This window comes from Zootoca vivipara, chromosome 1 (genome assembly GCF_963506605.1).
Source record: "Zootoca vivipara chromosome 1, rZooViv1.1, whole genome shotgun sequence".
NCBI classification, from domain to species: Eukaryota; Metazoa; Chordata; class Lepidosauria; order Squamata; family Lacertidae; genus Zootoca; species Zootoca vivipara.
The window spans coordinates 54466603-54486927 of NC_083276.1; the positions used below are offsets into that span (position 1 = coordinate 54466603).

The following is a 20325-nucleotide window of genomic DNA, read 5'->3' on the forward strand; positions in this document are numbered from 1 at the left end:
CAGGAAAGTAAGGTCATTAGCCCATGAAAGAGGAGGGGGGGAAATAACTAATTATTATTTAGATTGCAGTAGCACAAAGACGGACTGGAATGCTGTTGTGCATGACCATGGGCAAAATCTAAAATGTAACATGGCACGAAAAGTCTTCTAGGTTAATTGAGGGAAGAATAAGAAATTTGAAAGAACATGGGTGTTATGTACTGAGCTGAATCCTAGAACAATAGGATTCAGAATCAGCGGGAGCTACCCAATCCAACTCCAGGTGGAAGTGAATCCGCAACCTGATTGGTCTGCTGGAGCAGCCAATCAGGCGGCTGGCAGAAGTGAATCTGCTACCTGATTGGCCTGTAGGAGCAGCCAATCAGGCTGCAGGCAGAAGTCAATCCATAATATAATTGGCCCACAGGTGTAGCCCTGAAGTAGCCAATCACGCAAGGCCCATTGTGTAAATAATGTATATAAGCAGATGGTTTGGGGAAAAGAGCCATTCGTCTTCTCTTCTCCTCCTTGATGACTATGAGCTGAATAAAGAGCATGAAATTCACTCTTGACTCCGAGTATATTTCACTGGCGACGAAGGTGGGATTCTGCTGAGCTGACCGCCACCACGCACTGCACCGCAGCACCGCCACCTGCTGCACCGCTGCATCGCACCGTGCATCCAGGCTTCAGCTCCAGGACCCAAGGAACCCAGAATGGCAACCGACAGCAGCTTCTCGCCATTCAAACCAGCATCAGGAGACTGGGAAGGGTACGCCGCCCGTTTCAACTTCCTCCTGCAAGCGAAAGAAGTCACCAACGATGCCATGAAGAGGGCGACATTCTTCAGCGTCTGTGGAGAGGAGACGTTTGAAATCGCCCGGGCTCTCCTTGCACCTAGAGATGTTGCTACCGTCTCTTACAAAACAATAATGGAACGGCTGAAGGAGCACTTCTCACCACAGCCCTCGGTGGTAGCTTGCCGAAATGCCTTCTACGCAAAGCGGCAAGCCCCGGGGGAAACCATAACTGGGTTTGTGACCTCCCTCCGCCAAGCCGCCCGGTTATGCAACTTCTCAGAATTGGAGAACATGCTTCGTGACCGCCTCGTCGGTGGCCTGAGGGACGAGATGTTGCAACGACGCCTCTACGCCAAAAAAGACCTCACGTTCCAGATTGCTCTGGAGGAAGCCCTGGCAACCGAAGCCGCCGAGAGGTCAACGCAAGAGGCACGACCGGCCCCGCCATCCCAACCGAGGGTCTACCACGAAGACCTCACCGACGAATCCGAATCTGACAGGGAGGAAGTACACCGAGTACAGCGGCGCACTCAAGCAGCACACACACCACAGCAGCCTCGACGAGAAGGAGGGAACTGTGCAAGCTGCGGGGAGAACCACGAGAGGAGGACCTGTCGTTTCCGCAACGCAGAGTGCAGGCAGTGCAGAAAATTGGGACACATCGCCCGGGTGTGTCGGGCTCGACTCACCCGTCGACAAGCATCAGATGACCGACCCAGGAGCCCCAGGTCACACGGCACCATGCACCAAGGCAACTCGACGGAGATCACGGACTACCAGGTATTCCAGTTGCCCCATCCCAGCACAGAGAAAATTTATATAGAGGTACAGATAGAGGGAGCCCCATGCCGCATGGAGCTGGACACGGGTTCAACTCTATCCATAATCTCGGCCCGAACATTAAGGGAACTGTGCCCTAATGGGGGTCCCAAACTAAGGCCGGCCCCATTCACCCTCCGGGACTTCCAGAAACGTAAGGTCCCTACTATGGGGGTGGGGACCTTCAGGGTGCAATATCGAGGGCGAAAGCAACAATTGGACTTGCTGGTAGTTAAGGGCCCCTACGTTAGCTTACTGGGACTGGCATGGTTTGGACCTCTGGGGCTAGCCGTTACCGGGGTGAACCGCACTAGCTTACAAGTGGACGTGGACGCCATATGCAAAGAGTTTCCAGGGGTTTTCGATGGGGCATTGGGACGATATACAGGACCCCCCATTGCCCTACAGCTGGACCCCGCTGTACGACCCATCAGGCACAAGGCCCGCCGGGTCCCGTTCGCCCTGAAACCCCGCATAGACGAGGAATTGGACCGGCTCGTGGAGCAAGGAGTGCTGGAGCCGGTGCCCAACGCCCCCTGGGAAACTCCAATTGTCACACCCGTCAAGCCTAACGGTTCGGTCCGCATCTGTGCAGACTACAAATGCACCATAAACAAGGCTCTCACGGCCCATGCATACCCAGTGCCAGTGGTCAGCCATGTCCTCGCCACCCTGGCTGGGTCAAAAATCTTTGGCAAACTGGACTTGGCCCAAGCGTATCAACAGTTGCCTGTGGACGAAGCCACAGCAGAGGCTCAGACGATTGTGACGCACAGAGGGGCATTCAGAGTTAAGCGGCTGCAATTTGGCGTTAGCGTGGCACCAGGCATATTCCAGAATCTAATGGACTCTCTCCTTAAAGGGATTCCTGGCGTCACCCCCTTCTTCGATGATGTACTGATCGCCGGGCCCACACCAGAGGAATTTGAGGACCGCCTCCGCTCCGTCCTGCACCGTTTCCAGACGGCGGGCCTCAAGGTGAAGCGGGAAAAGTGTTTACTGGGAGTGCCGCAGGTGGACTTTCTGGGATTTAAGGTGGACGCAGAAGGGGTCCATCCAACCGGTGACAAGGTACGGGCCATTTGTGAGGCCCCAGCGCCCAAGAGCAAGCCCGAACTTCAGTCATTCTTGGGACTATTGAACTTTTACCATGCCTTCCTTCCCCATAAGGCAGCGGTAGCGGAGCCCCTACACAGACTCCTAGATAAAAGGGCCCCTTGGGCGTGGGGCCAGCGACAAAGGGCCGCATTCCAGGCAGTCAAGGACTTGCTCGTCTCGAACTCGGTCTTAGCACACTTCGACGAGAGGCTGCCAGTGGTGCTGGCATGCGACGCCTCTCCCTATGGCATCGGCGCTGTCCTGGGACACCAACTCCCGGATGGAAGAGAGGTGCCGGTGGCATACTTCTCCCAGACGCTTGTTGCAGCCGAACGAAACTACTCACAGATTGACAAGGAGGGTCTGGCAATCGTGAAGGGCGTAAAAAAATTCCATGATTTCTTGTACGGGCGGCCCTTTACCATAGTGACTGACCACAAGCCGTTGCTTGGCCTGTTTGCCCCTGAGAAGCAGACCCCCCAAGTGTTGTCTCCACGTGTCCTCAGGTGGTCAATTTTCCTTGCCGGCTACCAGTATGCACTAATCCACCGCCCTGGGAAGGCGATGGGCCACGCAGACGCCCTCAGCAGGCTACCACTACCAGAAACAGGCCCCGACCCAGCGCCTGCGCAAGAGGTTATGACCCTGGAGCTGCTTCCCGACCGACCCATTCAGGCACAAGAAGTTGCGCACCATTCCACAAAAGATAGGGTCATCTCCCGGGTCCTGGACTGGGTGTGGCGAGGATGGCCCAGCAGCAGCCCCGGGCCAGAATTCGCTGGCTACACAAACCGCAAACATGAACTGTCGGCCCACAAGGGGTGCCTGTTATGGGGAAGCAGGGTTGTTGTTCCCCAGCCCCTCCGCAAAAGGGTCCTCACAGCCCTACACGAGACACACCCAGGGGTAGTGAGGATGAAGGCCCTTGCCAGGAGTTATGTGTGGTGGCCGGGGATTGACAGAGAGATAGAGGCCTGGGTCCAACACTGCCAGACCTGCCAAGAATCCCGCCCGGATCCCCCAAGGGCCCCAGTCCAGCCCTGGGAGTCCGCCCGACATCCATGGTCACGCTTGCACGTGGACTTCGCTGGCCCCTTCCAGGGAAAAACATTCTTCATAGTGGTGGATTCCTACACCAAATGGCTGGAGGTCGCACTGGTACCATCCACTTCTACGGCGGCAGCCATCCGGGTACTACGTAAGCTGTTTGCGACCCACGGGCTCCCTGACACCCTCGTCTCGGACAATGGAACCGCATTCACGTCAGAGGAGTTCCAGACCTTCACAGCGCAGAACGCCATCCGCCACATCCGCTCAGCACCATTCCACCCTGCCACCAATGGCCAAGCGGAGCGCATGGTGCGGACCACCAAGGACAGCCTCCGCCGCATGACACAAGGGGACTGGGAATACCGCCTTGCCGCATTTCTTCTAGCACAGCACAGCACCCCAAGCACAACGACGGGCCGGAGCCCAGCTGAATTACTAATGGGCCGGCGCCTTGCAACTAGACTGGACCGACTTCACCCCGACAGAGCTCAGGATGAGGTAGTGGTGGGGAAAGGCAGGAACCCCCGGACATTTGTGGCCCAGGACCCAGTGTATGCAAAGAATTTTGGGGCAGGCCCAGCATGGGTACCCGCCACAGTCACCAAGGTGACCGGTCCCGTGTCGTACGAGGTACTAACGGAAGGGGGGCAATGTTGGCGCCGCCACTGCGACCAGCTACGACGACGATTCCCAGGAGGAACCCGGGAGGAGAGCGGGACAGAGGGGTCCCAAGGGGACAGCAGGGCAGTGAGGCCTGTAGAGCGAGAGGGGTGGGCAGGGGAAGCAGAAGCAGTAGGCACAGAGGGGCGCCCCGAGGCTGGAAGGACACCGGAACCAGAGCTACAACCTAGTGGTTCAGTGGCGCCAGACCAGACAGCCCTGGCACAGCCAGCAGCCTCGGAACACGAGCCAGAACCAGAACCCCTGACCAAGGAACACCCCAGGCCACAACGCACACGGAGGCGGCCAGCAGACCTTGGGGACTACGAATGCAACTTCCCGGGCAGGACTGGAACTTAGAGGGGAGGGGTGTTATGTACTGAGCTGAATCCTAGAACAATAGGATTCAGAATCAGCGGGAGCTACCCAATCCAACTCCAGGTGGAAGTGAATCCGCAACCTGATTGGTCTGCTGGAGCAGCCAATCAGGCGGCTGGCAGAAGTGAATCTGCTACCTGATTGGCCTGTAGGAGCAGCCAATCAGGCTGCAGGCAGAAGTCAATCCATAATATAATTGGCCCACAGGTGTAGCCCTGAAGTAGCCAATCACGCAAGGCCCATTGTGTAAATAATGTATATAAGCAGATGGTTTGGGGAAAAGAGCCATTCGTCTTCTCTTCTCCTCCTTGATGACTATGAGCTGAATAAAGAGCATGAAATTCACTCTTGACTCCGAGTATATTTCAATGGGCAACACCTTTAAAGACATAAAAAGATTCTGTTTAAGAGGGTCCTTGTTTTGTTGCAGAGGCCATGCTCATGAACTTTGAATGCAAGAGGACCCAGGTTCAGATCCTGGTATCTTCAGTGGGGCTGGGGGAAACCATTCATCTGAAACTGTGGAAAGCTGTTGTCAGTAATTGGGAACAGTGCTGAGCTTGATGAGCAAATTATATCACTCAAAACTTCCTCAAAGTTAAGCTAGTTGTTGTTGTTGTTGTTGTTTAGTCGTTTAGTCATGTCCGACTCTTCGTGACCCCATGGACCAGAGCATGCCAGGCACTCCTGTCTTCCGTTGCCTCCCGCAGTTTGGTCAGACTCATGTTGGTAGCTTCGAGAACACTGTCCAACCATCTTGTCCTCTGTCGTCCCCTTCTCCTTGTGCCCTAGTTAAGCTAGTAGCTCCTGACAAAAGTATAGAGCAGAATGGACAGTGATGGTCTTATGAGTAGGTTCCATCAACATCTGAGAGTACCTATTTCATTTCATTTATCCGGATTCATATACCAACCCGGTCATATGAGCAGGATATAAATAATAAAATTATTGCTATTATCGAATAGCATGTCCCTATTTTCATTGGAGAAATGTGGCGGTTCCATTTGTCTTAACTGGGGATACCACATAAGTAGTGTCTGCATAGATGCCTACATTTCCATGATGGAGTTGGCAGTTTTCCTTATGACATTCCCCTGTTTTGGATGGTGTGCTAGAGCAGTTGGGCTCCAGCCACCTCAGGTAGCTTATGTTTGTAACAAAAAAAGCCTCAGGCCTCTGCAGTTAGTAGGTTGGTTGTTTATTTTAAGGAGATTCTAGCATTACTGTTTTGTGTGTGTTTGTGAGAGGCTCAGGGCAGGGTTTAAGGGGGGCTGAAAATGATCATATAAATCTTGATATAAATAAATAAATATATCAATAAATAAGTTGTTCTGGCCTGCCTTATAGTCAAGGACTGGAACATCCCAAAATAAGTTTCAAACAAGAAATTTCATTTGGTTTCTATCTGATGAAACCATTCCAATTTTCTTTGAGCAAGAAACTTTCCAAACTTTTGCAACATCCTTAAGTCCACATATTTGTAAATACCATGGGAGCCAGGGCTGGCTAATCCACTGTGAATGTATCCATAAATACATTCTCTTTTATGGGAAATAAAACTGCAGTGTTTATCCAGCTGTATATGTCGGTTTTGAGAAGCAGATTTGCTGTTCTTCCCATCTTTTGTTCAAAGCCCTGGGGGGAATGAAGTGCCTTTTTTTTCTTTGCATTTAATACTAACTAAAAGGAAAGCCTTCTGTTGGTAACTAAATAGCCATGTCGTTTAAACCTCCATTACTGCTGCAGTTTAAGGCAGGGAAAGAAAGAACTTTATCTTGGTGAAATATTAGTGGAGCTCTGCCAGATCTTATTTCAGATAAATACCTGCTATGGCTTGCTCACTTGCTTGGTGCCTTCGGTCAGGGCTTATTTGAGATACTTTTTTTCTGGCAGCATGGTCTTTTGTTCCATGGATAAATTTATCAGTCAGCAATCAGTTTGATGATGACCGGCTCAGGGTGAACCAAGAACCCTTAAAGACTGATGGGCAGTGAAGTCACTTTGCAATGCTCTCGTCTCATCCATTTCCCCCTCATTTAGCCATTTGGCTTTGCTTTTGCTTTTTGCTGGAGAAAGGTGCAGGTAAGGATTATTTCTGTCAAGACAAGCCTTCCATAAGCGAGGCTATGTTTCAGAAGTATTTTATGGTTGCTGTTGAGGAAAGTAACCGCCTTGAAAACGATCGTGCGCTGGCACTGGGAAACTGAACAGCGTGCAACAACGCGTGGTGTAGGCCCGGGGCTACTGATGAATAGTTGATACTGTCAAATGAAAAGCCCTTCAATTTCATTCCAGCAATGGAACAATGCTGGCGAGGAGGTTTGTAGAATCAGTTGTCTTTTTATTGCACAGTGGGGTGGGGGGTGGGAAAAAACTGTTGCCCACCCAGAATGAATGTGAAAGTTTTGAGTGATGACCTGAAAAGAGTTTACAAAACCAAGGTATGTAAGTGAGCATAAAGTATTTAATTGATACTCAAGAAGTTGTTTAACAACACACATGTGCACACTGTATATGTGTGTGTGTGTAGGTTATAGCTGCAAATTGCTTTCTACTCCAGGGCTGTAACATATGGACTATTCAAAAAGACAGTAAAAATAAGAACATCATAGCAGCTCTGCTGGATCAGGCCAATAGCCCACCATCCTGTTTTCACAGTGGTCAAACAGATGCCCATGTGAAACCTGCAAGCAGGATTTGAGCATAAGAGCACTTTCCTCTCTGGTAGTTCTGAAACATTGCTGCCTCAAATTGTGGCGGTAGTCATAGTGACCAGGAGCCATTAATAGCTCTCTCCTCCATGATTTTGTCTAATCTTCTTTTGATGCCATCTAGGGTTGGTAGCCATTACCGTCTCCTTTGGGAGCAAGTTTCTGTGCTACATGACGAAGTACTTTTTTTATTTGTCCCAAATCTTCCAACATTCAGCTTCATTGGAAGTCCACAATTTCTAGTATTATGAGAGAGGGGAAAACTTTTCTCTGTCCACTTTCACCATGCCATGCATAATTTTATAATTTTCCATCATGTTGCCTCTTACTCACTTTTCTCTAAACAAAACTAAAAATTCCCAAATGCTGCAACCTTTCTTCCACCCAACTTTGCAGTATCCTTTGGGGGGAGAACATAGCCATCCTGGCTAATAGTCACTGAGATTGAATATATTATTTATCTGTAAGGAACAGCAAACAGTCAATGGTTTGCCTCTTGAGAGTGCCTTCTCTGAACCAGTTAGAAATTGTTTTTAAAGGGGGGGGGGGAGGTATTCAGGGTTATTTTTCAGGAACACTGCTGCAATCTAGGAATGCATTTGACTTTCCAAGATAATACAATATTATTTTAGCTGCATTCTTTTTGGCATGACATATTTTGAAAACATTTGTTATCTATCTATATTGTTTTCAGCTGCTATTTTTCATTTCCTCCCCATATTTAATTTAAAAAACTGAAATGTTACAGAGGGACACATGTTCTCACCTTCCTTGTGAAATAAGACAGCTAAATGAAGAAAATGGTATGCATTGATAAAAGAGAGTGGTGTCATTTACATTTGAATTTTCCTTCCTCCATATACTTACTTTTCTTGATTTGTTTCCTGTAAGAGATTAAGTAGGTGCTATCACATTTCTTTTTAACCGATTAATTAGTAGTCAGGGTGAATTGATAGGTTTTTTATTACTTTTTTATCCAATGCATTTAATTACCTTTCAGCAATAAAATGTTAAAAGGGCAGCTGTACTATTGACATTGCTTCTCATGTCTGTAATATCAAATTCAGTGTGACTTTAATACTGTATTGTGAACTTTAACCTTCAGAGAAATGTTGGTATGCCAATTTGATGGCTTTCTATGACTTTATGCTCTTTCCATAATTTTGCACTCCAGATACTTCTTAGATTTCTCTATATGAATTTCAGAAAACTTGATTATCTATATGATAGACAAAAAATATCCCAAGAACCTTACCTTTCACTGAAAATGAATTCATGTCTAATGCAGAATTTCAGTCAAATTTGTCTGAGGAACGTTTCCAAAGCTGCTGTGTTGTTCAACTGATGAACAGATATTGCATGCACCAGTTATATCCACATATATTTGGTTCATTCACCAAACATTGGGCACAGCCCCAAATTATTAATTGCCATTGAAACTTTGCTAAAATCAAAGTAAGTTTGGGTGTTTTTCCCCAGGTGAAATACTCTAGCAACATTTTTTCATCTAGGTCAATATTGTTTATGCTACCTAGCAGTAATTATCTAGGGTTTCAGACAGGGGACAATCCCAACCCTTTGTGAAGGTACTAGGGATTAAACCTGGAACCTTTTGAATGCAAAGCAGATTTTCTGCTAGAACTTCTCTAATTAAGCCACATACCTTTCTGCTGTTGCTGCTAGATTTTTATTGAAGCAGAAGCATAACTATATTATAAGCTCCGACTTCAGATGAACTAAGGAATTCTGAATGACAAAACAACCACTTTGATCATTAGATCCAAAATTCTCAGGATGGTGTTTGTGCATTCCTGACTAAAAGAAGAACAAGGACAGGCATCCCCAAACCTCGGCCCTCCAGATGTTTTGGACTACAATTCCCATCTTCCCCGACCACTGGTCCTGTTAGCTAGGGATCATGGGAGTTGTAGGCCAAAACATCTGGAGGGCCGCAGTTTGGGGATGCCTGATCAAGGATGTCTTTAACTGTCCTAGTGGAATAAATCGGACTTACAAGTGCTTAACTTTGAACTGGATCATGCCTTATAATAGAAGAGCTGAAATATTCTTTATCATCTTGATTCTTGGCTAGATGGACAAATATTCTGAGTAGTAATCTTTCTTTGTTCTGTCTTCCCATGATTTCTCACTTAGCATTAGCATTACTCTCGGTAGATACGTAAATTTCACTCTCATTAGTGGGTGCTTTATGTTGTGGGCAGGGAAACGTACCTCCACCACACAGGTATTTTTGTTTCTCACTGGCCAAAGTTGGTGGGAAGCATTCACTTACTGGCAGAGCACATGTTTTGCATGAAAGGACATGGAGGTCAATGGCTCTGCTGTCAGAGGCTTCATGCCTCTGAATACCCATTTCTGGGAATCACAAATGGGCAGAGTGCTTCTGCGCTCATGTCTCACAAACATCTGGGCAGCCACCTTGGCAACAGGATGTTGGACTAGATATGCCATTGGCCTGAGCCAACAGGCTTGTCTTATATTCTTATACTCTTAAAAGACCCCACCTGAAACCTTGGAGCGTGGAGACAATTCTGAGCTGATATGAGGCAGCTTCCTGGGTTCCAAAGATCACCAGCAAGCTCCTCTTGCTTCCCTCTTATTATACAAAGTGATTCCGTGTGTTATTCAGTTTAAAGGGCTCAACGATGCAAGAGCTTCACAAGCATCATTGGAATGCTGGAAATACTTTCGCTGTCTTTGTTACATCAGCCTCTGCAAAGAACACTTGTAGCATAGGCTTTATACATTGAAGTATAATCTTAAACCTCAAAACAATAGGGGGAAATCCACGGCAGCAAAATTCCAAATGAAGTGATAGTGAATTATTATTTGGCTATTGTGATTCACTTTCTTATCTGAAAGATGTCTCATGGGTCTGATTTCATTCTCTGAGCTTATATATATTCTTTGTTGTCCACCTGCTGCTTTTCTCTAGATATTTAGTTTCAGACAAACAAATACAAAATAGAGTGGAAATGGTAATAGCACTTCCCAGATTTATAAATCAAATGTGAGCATTTATTTCATGCAATGAACTCCCAAGTTCCTACCTAAAAATTCAGTGAAATGTGCCAAATGGAAGGTGTACTGTGGGTTTCTTTTTCAGTGCACTTCCTCTGTACCCTGAAAGTTCAAGGCAGAGTTGCTCCATTTGAAGGACCTGAAATGTACACAATAACAACACTGTCTATATGACATGAGACAGACACTCATCAAGTAAACACATGGATCACAAACCAGTCTCAGTACATATGGAGATCAGATGTGTTCCTTAAACAACTTATCGTAGCTGTCTCTCTCTTGCGTTAGCATAGTAGCAAAGGAAGAATTTGTTTCTTCTAACATTTTTCCTTCTATTGTCTAGAGATTTCAATATCCAACACTGGCAGACATTCTGATGGTACATGGAATGCTTTGTGTGACCAGGCATGAAGCCCCAGCCCCCAGGGATCATAAGAAAGGAATAAGGACTCTGACAACGTTACGGATTTAAAATTAGGCCACAACTTTATTAAACTTCCGAATGTAGGAAGACCTTGGCTTAGGCCTTGGGCGTGTTCCCTTCCAGCCCCCGAGCTGGGGGGAACTGGGGCACATCAGGGTAAATAGGATATGGGAGTGCCAGGGCCGTCTTAAGCATATCCGGCACCATGGTGCAAAGATCCCTCCGGTGCCCCCCCCTGGCAAGTCCAAAACAAGGGAGAGGACAGTGGAAAATGTCCTCTGCCTCCCCTACCCCCCCCCCCCGATCCCTGGCGTGGTGGTGGTGATCAAGCAGGAAAACGTGCTGGTGGACATGCTCCATGCTCTCCCGCATCGGGGCGCCTGAGAAGGCAGCCCGCGAAGGCTGTGTGCCGCCTTTCACCAGAAAGCAGGAGGAGGACAACGACCAGGAGCAGGCCCGTCTTTAGCAGATGCAGAGGCTTGGGAGGGAAGCAGCATGCAGCTTCCATCCTAAGACTCTGCATGGATCACTCTCCTCCTGCTGAAGCTTGGCAAGGAAGCTGCACGCCCATCAGCCATAAAGTTGGCGGGGCGCAGCTGGCAGGCATGCAGGGAAAGGGGAGGCTGCCGGCAAAGCCAAGGCCAGTTTACACATAGAGAGAGGTACAGCCAGGGCCGGTGCCTCCATTTAGGCGGACTAGGCCATCTCCTAGAGCGCGAAAATGGAGGGGGCGCTGCGCTGGCCAGCCTGCCCGTCACCGCCTGCCCGCCACCGCTTGTCCGCCGCCCGCCCGCGCTGCCGCCTCCTCCTCCACGTGTGTCGCCGGAGCCTGGCGGGCGGCTGCTTGGCTTCTCGTCTCCGGATCCCGGAGGCGCTGCGCCCCGCGGGGGACTCTGCGCGCAGGTAAGGGACAAGGGGCAGCCGGGCAGGTGAGGGGCATTGTGCCGCCGAGGCTGCAGGGCGGGGAGAGCGGCGGTGTCCCGCCTCGCCCGCCGGGGATGCTGCTGCTACCGGGCGGGCAGGGGGCGGGGGCAGGGCAGGTGCCTTGCACACGGACAAGATGAGGCATCGTGCCAGGCAGCCTCTCTGCGCGGGGAAGGCAGGCAGCCGGGCAGCGCTCCGCGCGCAGGGGTGGGCCAACCCCGGATGGGAGCTACTTGCTGGCACTCCGTGCCCCTTGCACACGCCTGCCTGTGCCCGGGCGTCTTCAAAAGTTTCTTCTCTCTCTTGCTCAGAGGTGAGGATCAGCACTGTGAATTTTCCTTGAATCACAATAGAAACAAAAGCTGTAATTTTTGTGCTAGTATTTCGAGGAGCTGGGACCGAGCAATGGAAGCTCACCCCGTCGTGGGGATTCGAACCGCCAACCTTCTGATCGGTAAGGCCTAGGCTCTGTGGTTTAACCCACAGCGCCACCCGCGTCCCCCGCTGTTCAGCCTTACATCCACCCTAATATAGGCTGGACACTACCAGCAGCTGCCTATGTTGCTGCCTCTACATTTCCCAAGGAAGGGCATCACACTCTTGATGAAAGGCAGGGCCCAGAAAGGCTCCAACCCAGAAGAAACATTGCCAGCCTCCCTCCGAGCTGTCACATTGCCCTGCATTCGCAAACTTTCTCATGAGTAAAGCAGCATTAGAATGGCACGTAAAGCTGCTTTCCAAAGGAATCAGTCAATATTAGAACTGTGCGCTGGGCAAATATTAAACACTCCTTATACTTTTCAAAATCTTTCAAAATGGGGAGAAAGTCATCTTCTTCCTTGCCTGGGGAGCAAGGGGCAACATTTCCTTTGTTTTCAATGAGACAAATAAATATTGCAGTATATTGCTAGAATAATGATTTTCATTAACATGAGGAATTTTTCCGTATGTAAGAAAGGCAAAAGCAAATGGCACTGCTGCAAGAAATTAAACTGGGGATTGAAGTGGGAGGAGAAAAAAAAACTATTTAAATCCCCTCCCTGCCTCCTTGCCAAATAGCTTTTTTTTGTTGTTGTTAAGCAATCACATTTTTGCTCACTCCTTTCATCTTAAATGTGGCTGTTATTACTGGATGATTGCTTGACATATCAAAAATGTGTGGAGTCAAATGAAACGATGGAAAGAACTAGGGGATATAGGATTTAAATAAATAAATGCACCATAGCTTTTACATGCAATATTTACCTTCACTGAGATATATTAGGGCTTCTTAAGCATTTTCTATGTGAGCTAATGCTAAAAATCTCATCATTCTACCAAGAAAGCCATGCTTACATGTGAAGAAGCAGCCCATAGCTTGTCTAAGGTGACCATATATCCTCTATCTCAGAAGATGCTCATTTCCTTTGCAGGGTTCTCAGGTGCTCCTCTGTTTGAAGGGGCTGTCAAGTTCAAGTCCATTTTGAAGACAAAGAACCACGAGAGAAAGGGCCTTGAAGTTGCCTGTCAACAGCACCAGAGAACCAATTGAGCTGGCACCTGGCATAATCTTTCCAGTATGGACCAATGCACACATTTTTGCAAGCATTTTATCCTGATTTGTACTGCAATTTGGAAAGTTATTTTCACTAATATGTTTACTTTAATACACACTTTTGCCTAATATATGCATTTTTATAAACAAGAGTGAGGAGAGCCTTGAAAAATTTGGATTAGTGGAAAATTCAAAAGATGGCTGTGTTTTGATTCTCACATTGCTTCGGGAAGTGTGAATTTGAGAGGGTTCACCACAACTTCCTTGCAATAAGCAAACCCTCTTTGCACATTCAGTCTATATGCTGTGCCTTGCACTATGATTTGGTGGTGATTTCAGGTAAAAAAAAACACCTTAGATTCACTATTAAATAATTAAACAAACTTTTATGCCTCTTTGCCTGGGCCTACCAGTTGGGTACACACTGGGTCCTCTAGCTGCTGTGACACTGGGAAAAACCTAAAAGGAAGGGTAGAACATCTTATTTTCATGCAGATGGTCCTAAATTCAATTCCCAGTATCCCCAGATGGGGCTCAATGTATACAGTGTTGAGCACAATGGACCAGTGCTCTGACTCAGTATATCACAGCTTTCTGTGGTCTGACTGGTCCTGAAATCCATCCCTGCTTTGCATAGGAATGTAGCAGTCCTACGTCTACTTACTGTATTTTATATTTCCTTTGCATTTTGAGACCTATTGGATAAAACATTTCACCCAGTCTGTACTTATCTATCCACATATACATCCATCTATACACACACACACACACACACACACACACACACACACACACACACCAAGCAAGTTTCTAGACCACTTGATGCATTTTTGGGTCTTTCGGGTGGCCTAAGACTTTGCCGTTTTAAAAGGTGATGCACTGCATGAATGCTCAGAGATATTCCCATCTTCTTCAAAGCAATCATAAGTCAGGGAAACAGTTTCACAGGGTGCAAACGATTGCTCTATTTGGAATGCAGAAAAAGGACTTTGGAATGCAGAAAAAGGACTCTTTTTATAGCTCCCCCCAGGTTTCAACTGCCTAGCACTCCTACATATGTTACCATATTTGTGAATCCTATTGCTTCTGTCACTCTGAGGGGTGCTGGAAATAGAGCTGTCCTGTCAAAATATCAAAACTCTAAAACACTGTCAATTATATAGAAGCACATTATTTTGAAAGAAGAGATGTTGATCTTGTTCTGTGGAGTTGCGATGCGTTGAAACAAGGGGCATCCCTTCAACAGGACACCTAAAACATCAGCTTAGGTCCTCCATATTATTCTGTAAAGTGGGAGTTGGCGCTGGCATTGCAGGCCACTCTTCAGGAAGTTTGCCATGATCCACTTTGATAACTACGTAAGAGACCGTACAAAGAAAGGAAGAAACCATGAGATCTGAGACCCTGGTGGATATATAATATGAAAAATATATATTCTATAGACTAACCTCAAGAGCATTTGTTGCCTGAGTTGAAAGGCAAGATGGTCCACTCCATTCAATATACAGGACTGGCAAGTGAATCTTCTTTTGAAACTGTCAACAGAATGGAATCCCTCACTGCACTTGAGGGCAGCAATCTAGCATAGGGGGAATGACTGAGGGGAGGGGAGCTACAGGGGAATGCAGAGAGGAATGCATCTGCTTCCTGAGGTGGCCAGTACATTCTGCTCAATGGTCAGGCTGGATATCCCTGTTCTTCTTCCTTTGTCCCTGGTTGGAGGTCTTGTTCTGCTAGCCTGGCATGAAGATACTGAGGCAGTATTCATCTTAATCATCCTCCTGATGTAGCATGAAAAGGGAAGGCAGGGCATTTTTATAGCTCACCGCTCTAGTGAGTCCCAATTCACAGGTTTTATTTTCACACAGGAAAGCAATTATGTGGTAAAAAATGACTTAGGGTGGATCTACACACAGGAAAAACCCACTATAAATAAGTCAGAAATTATAACAGAAGAAAATAAACACTATGTAAAATCGCAAAGAAAGCTTTTTGCTCTCCAGTGCCATCTGGTGTTGCATGTTTATAACACATTCAAAGCGCTGTTTTTGACTAATGTAGCTGAGTCCTTAGTGTAAAAAGTGAAATGTTTCCTCAGCTCACATATATGAACTTCACCTAATTCTCTTCCTATCCCAAAGAGATTTGTGCTGCTGTTTTAGCACTTTTGTCATGCCCTACTCCTACACACTCCTACAAACCCCACCCCATTATGTCGCTTATTAATGTTGCCAGCAAGTACATATACCCTTTCTCACATCAAATGTGAAGCCCTTCAAATGATCTGTGAGCAAATATTTAGACAGGATAAGCGTTAATACAACAGATTATACACTTCAGTATATGGTGCTGACTTTCTACTCGGGTATATGTGCCTTGTCTCTGGAAGCAGTGGTGGAGTCTTACCCAGACGATGCTTACAACAGACGATGCTACAACACTCCCTGCAAATGGCAAGCTACCATGCCAGTGGAAAAGGCTAAGCTTTGCACAGACAGGGAAATTTTAAATTGGGAGGAAGCTTTAAGCATGTGATTCCAGCTACCTGAGATGAGGAACCATGTTGTAAAGCACATATTCTGCATACAGAAGAGTCCAGACTCTGTCATTGGCATTTTCCAGTTGAAAGACCCAGATAGCAAGTGATAGGAGAAATCCTGGAGAGGCAAATTACACAATAGTGTGCTAGACACACAGGTAGCCTCACCTCGTTTTTGATAGCTTCTTGTACCTATGAGTCACAATAGGACTATCTCACTTGCGTGTGAAGACCCCCAAACCCCCTCCAAAATAAATCACACAGGACACAGAATATTTGTTTAAGATTTTTGGCATTTATTTGGCCACAACTTGATTGATTACAGCATGTGAGTGGTTGCTTAGGCATTGGTTTGGACTACCTGAACTTGCACCGGCAGGAACTTGCACCGGCAGGAACAGGACTGACAACTGGAACCTCCAGAGGTCAGTAAGGGAAAACATACTGGGGGAGCACAGAGGCGGATTTCCGCCTCTTAGTTCACCCCAGAGGCTCCCAGGAACTCTGGCATGGCCCTACCGCTGAGAGGGGATTGGACAAATCAAGCCCCTGGATTCATTTAACAGAATTCCCTAGCAGCAGCAGCAGCAAAAATGAGGGGCAGGCACAGCCAATCCATAATCCCCTCCACCAAAGAATGAACCAATGCCTAACCGCCAACCTTACAAAGTTGTGATGATTTGCTACATGGTAGGAAAAAAACCAAATGGCACCAGCCAATCAGCCAAGTGGCAAAATTCCTACCAGGCCTCTGCTCCAAAAACAGACGGCCCTTAGACAGGCATAGCAAGGTTAAAAACACAACCTTAAATTATAGGGAGGGAGGGAGGGAGGGAGGGAGGGAGGGAGGGAGGGAGATCCGCTGCAGGATGCAAAAGAGAAAGTACTTCGCCTTGTGCAGCCCCTTAAATAGCCCCTTAGTTGCCAATCAAACCCCAACTGACAGAAAATTTTCCCCAGCAACAAAGGGGCAACCATTGAGGTGTGGAGGTCAGCCAAACAGGCCCGCCCCAGCAACAAGAAGGCAGTTGGGTGATCTCACCGCAACACGTGGCTCTCCATGATTTGGAGGACACGATTTACCACATGCCCTAGCTATCATTTGAATTGGTTCCTAGTCCTCAGTGCAAACGTTTCTTAAATGTCGATCATTTTGTGGTCCCTCTGTGCTTTAATCCACAATGCCAATAGATTACCTTACAATTGTCATGGCCCTTTATTTTCATTTTTAAATCTATTACTTTTTAAATAAAGGGAACTTTGTTCTGAGTAGGCATAGAATTTCTGCCACAGAAAACATTGTGAAGTCCTTCTGTAATTTCCCCTCAGTTAGCATGCATAATAAAAGCTGCAGTTGTTTCAAATGACCCTATGAGACACAAAAGATTGAAAATGTTCATGAAATGACAATTCAAACGGCGAGCGCCCAATAATTGTCTATGGTGGCGTGAAGAGAACTTAAAGCAGGTCCGTTGTCCATGAAACATTTCACTCCATGTTGCTACAAAGACATGAAGGAAGTGGTGCTGAGGGGAGTGAGGAGGTACACGTACTTTCATTTCCAGTGAACATTATAAAAGATCTGACAATCTAGATAAGCTCCTTTTTGTAGATTGCATTCTCTCCACAGGGCATAGGAACTGCTGATAGCCATCATTTGCTCTAGTAAGCCTGTATCCTACATTTCCAATGCTCTTGTACATCTAATACCCTCTCTTATTTTCTCCCTTTCAGCTGAAACAATGCTGCTATTTTGGTGCTGTCTGGAGAACAGTGCATATGTGCATTTGTGAAGAAAACTGCCTTGACAAAGTAGACAGTAAACAATTTGATTCTGTTAATCCTGATGTGTCTTTGAGTGTGTCTTCCTTTCTTTACTTACAGGAGACGTATTTAAAAACCATCATTGAACGGATCAGAAGCTTTGTGGATACCAGCACGAATGTTCATCTATGCCTTTGCATGGCAAGGCCTCGTGACCACCCTGTTCCCTAAGGTGCAAATAACTAGACAACACACGGCATATTGGTTTTGGGATCAAATGAAGGCCTCAACTTTATTGGTAACAGATGCGAAGGTTTGGCCATAGACTCCCATCTGATGAGAGTATTTCTAAGGGTGAAGCTAGTGGCGGCATGCACAGAAGCGCTCTATCGGTGCTTCGCGCAAAAGCATGCCTTCGGGGAGAGAATGCCTCCGTTTACGAATGCCTCCATGGAATGGATTGCATTTGTAAACCGAGGTTCCACTGTATATGCAGAAATTGGGTTTTGCAACATGTCAAAAATGCTTTTTTGTATCTGCTGTGGAAACACTCTGATTTGAAGTTGTTAAATGGTGGAGTGTCAGTGGAATTCTGAAGGTAGTCAGATGTTAGATCAAAAAATAATACACAGCACATCTGTTTGCTTCCTGCTCGCTTCCAAATCTTTGCTTTTGGGGGGGGGCGGGCGGAGAGAATCAAAATTCTTTCCTTTATCAAATTGACTTGGATTATATATTGATATGTCAGGCAGACTTTTTTTAAAAAAGGAATAGTGTCTGTTTGCCAGTCTGCACATTCTTAAGTGCTTGCTACATCTGTGTAACAGTAGGGCAACAGTAAAAATGTATATTGTTATGTGTTTGGGGTGTTGGGCTGGATGCAGAGATCCTTCTAATCCCTGGCTCCAGCAAGAATTAAAATTTAACCAAGGCTTCTAATTCCTGGACTAGCCAGGTTAGCCTCCTGGTGAAGTGAGAGCCTGGGAGATGTACCATTAAGGGGGGAAGTGGCTCTGTGTGAGACAGCAAATAGGTGGGGCCCCTCCCTCTACTCAAAGATACAGTGGTACCTCGGGTTAAGAAGTTAATTCGTTCTGGAGGTCTGTTATTAACCTGAAACTGTTCTTAACCTGAGGTACCATTTTAGCTAATGGGGCCTCCCGCTGCCACCATACGGCCGCCACACAATTTCTGTTCTCATCCTCAAGCAAAGCTCTGAACCCGAGGTACTATTTCTGGGTTAGCAGAGTCTGTAACCTGAAGCGTCTGTAACCTGAAGCGTCTGTAACCTGAAGCGTCTGTAACCTGAAGTGTCTGTAACCTGAAGCGTCTGTAACCCAAGGTACCACTGTAGTTAGAAAGACAAAGCCAGATGTTGGGGCAGATATTAACAGTGATGTAGAAGCAAAGCAGCAAGCGGGATAGAGAGTCAGAGTGATGCTTAATTTCTGTTTGAATCCAAGGCTGCAGCTATGGGGGAAGCAGGACTCTCTTGGGTTGTTATTGCTGTGAACCCCTCCATTGTAGGATCAGGTTCTCTATATCTATATCTATACAGTGGAACCTCGGTTTACAAATTTTCGGTTTACGAACGCCGCGGACCCATCTAGAACAGATTAATTCACTTTCCATTAGTTTCAATGGGAAAGTTCGCTTCAGTTTATGAACGCTTCAGTTTGTGAACAGACTTCCGGAATGAATTACCCCCATGCTTCGGGTTAAGTATGCTTCAGGTTGAGTACTCCGCGGACCCGTCTGGAACGGATTAATCCACTTTCCTTTACTTTCAATGGGAAAGTTCGCTTCAGTTTATGAACGCTTCAGTTTATGAACAGACTTCCGGAACCAATTGTGTTCATAAACGGAGGTACCACTGTATCTATCTCTATCTCTATATATGTAAATAAGCCACATATCATAAAAACATCACAGTCTCCGCTGTCCCTCATTCCCAAGGAAACAATGACTCTGGGTAAGTGCCTGGAATGCCTGGAATCTTGCACAGCTTGGAGACTGGAGTGGCATGCAACAATATGCACTAAGATTGACATTCAAGATGGTATCTCAAGACAATTTCCTAGGTTCTTTCAGATATAGAGCCATATGAAACCATGTTGTGTGAAGGGACCCTATTGGTGTGTGGTTTGTGGGAATGGCAAAACTAATAGGCCAACAGTGAGACTTGCTGCACCAGCTCATAAATCATGAGTGCCACAAGTGGCATTGGCAGCAGGAGATGGTGGCACTCCTGAATGAGAGGAAGAGGGAGAGTGGACCAGGCTATGACACCGAGTCAGCTCTTTACTCCTGCCTGCCTTTCTCTGCTATGCTGCACTGTTCCCTGGTTTCTGGCTTAGTCTAGAGACAAAGGCAAGGCAAGTGCATGTGTATTGCATTTTTACTCTAATGTGCAACACAATACCTTTTCATCCTCTAGACTTGGCTTGTACACTTGCTGAAAATGTTGGCCTCCACAGCCATTGTAAGTGTTTATCGAAGTGTGTTTCGAAAGCCAAGCCAACATGGCCTTGACTAGAGAAGATGTGGCATCATGCTAGTGGTGTTTCTCACAGATGTATGCCAATGCCAGAGGCAGATGCTTT

General features: G+C 46.9%; 1 protein-coding gene across 1 annotated transcript; it reads left to right on the forward strand.

Annotated features, from left to right (window-relative positions):
- The first annotated feature begins 253 nt into the window (after positions 1-253).
- LOC132592161 (uncharacterized) lies at positions 254-2920 on the forward strand. The gene is made up of 2 exons (XM_060274765.1): positions 254-1559; positions 2461-2920. Exons 1-2 carry the CDS (start codon positions 696-698, stop codon positions 2497-2499), a joined length of 903 nt encoding a protein of 300 aa, XP_060130748.1. The 5' UTR covers positions 254-695; the 3' UTR covers positions 2500-2920.
- The last annotated feature ends 17405 nt before the right edge of the window (positions 2921-20325 follow it).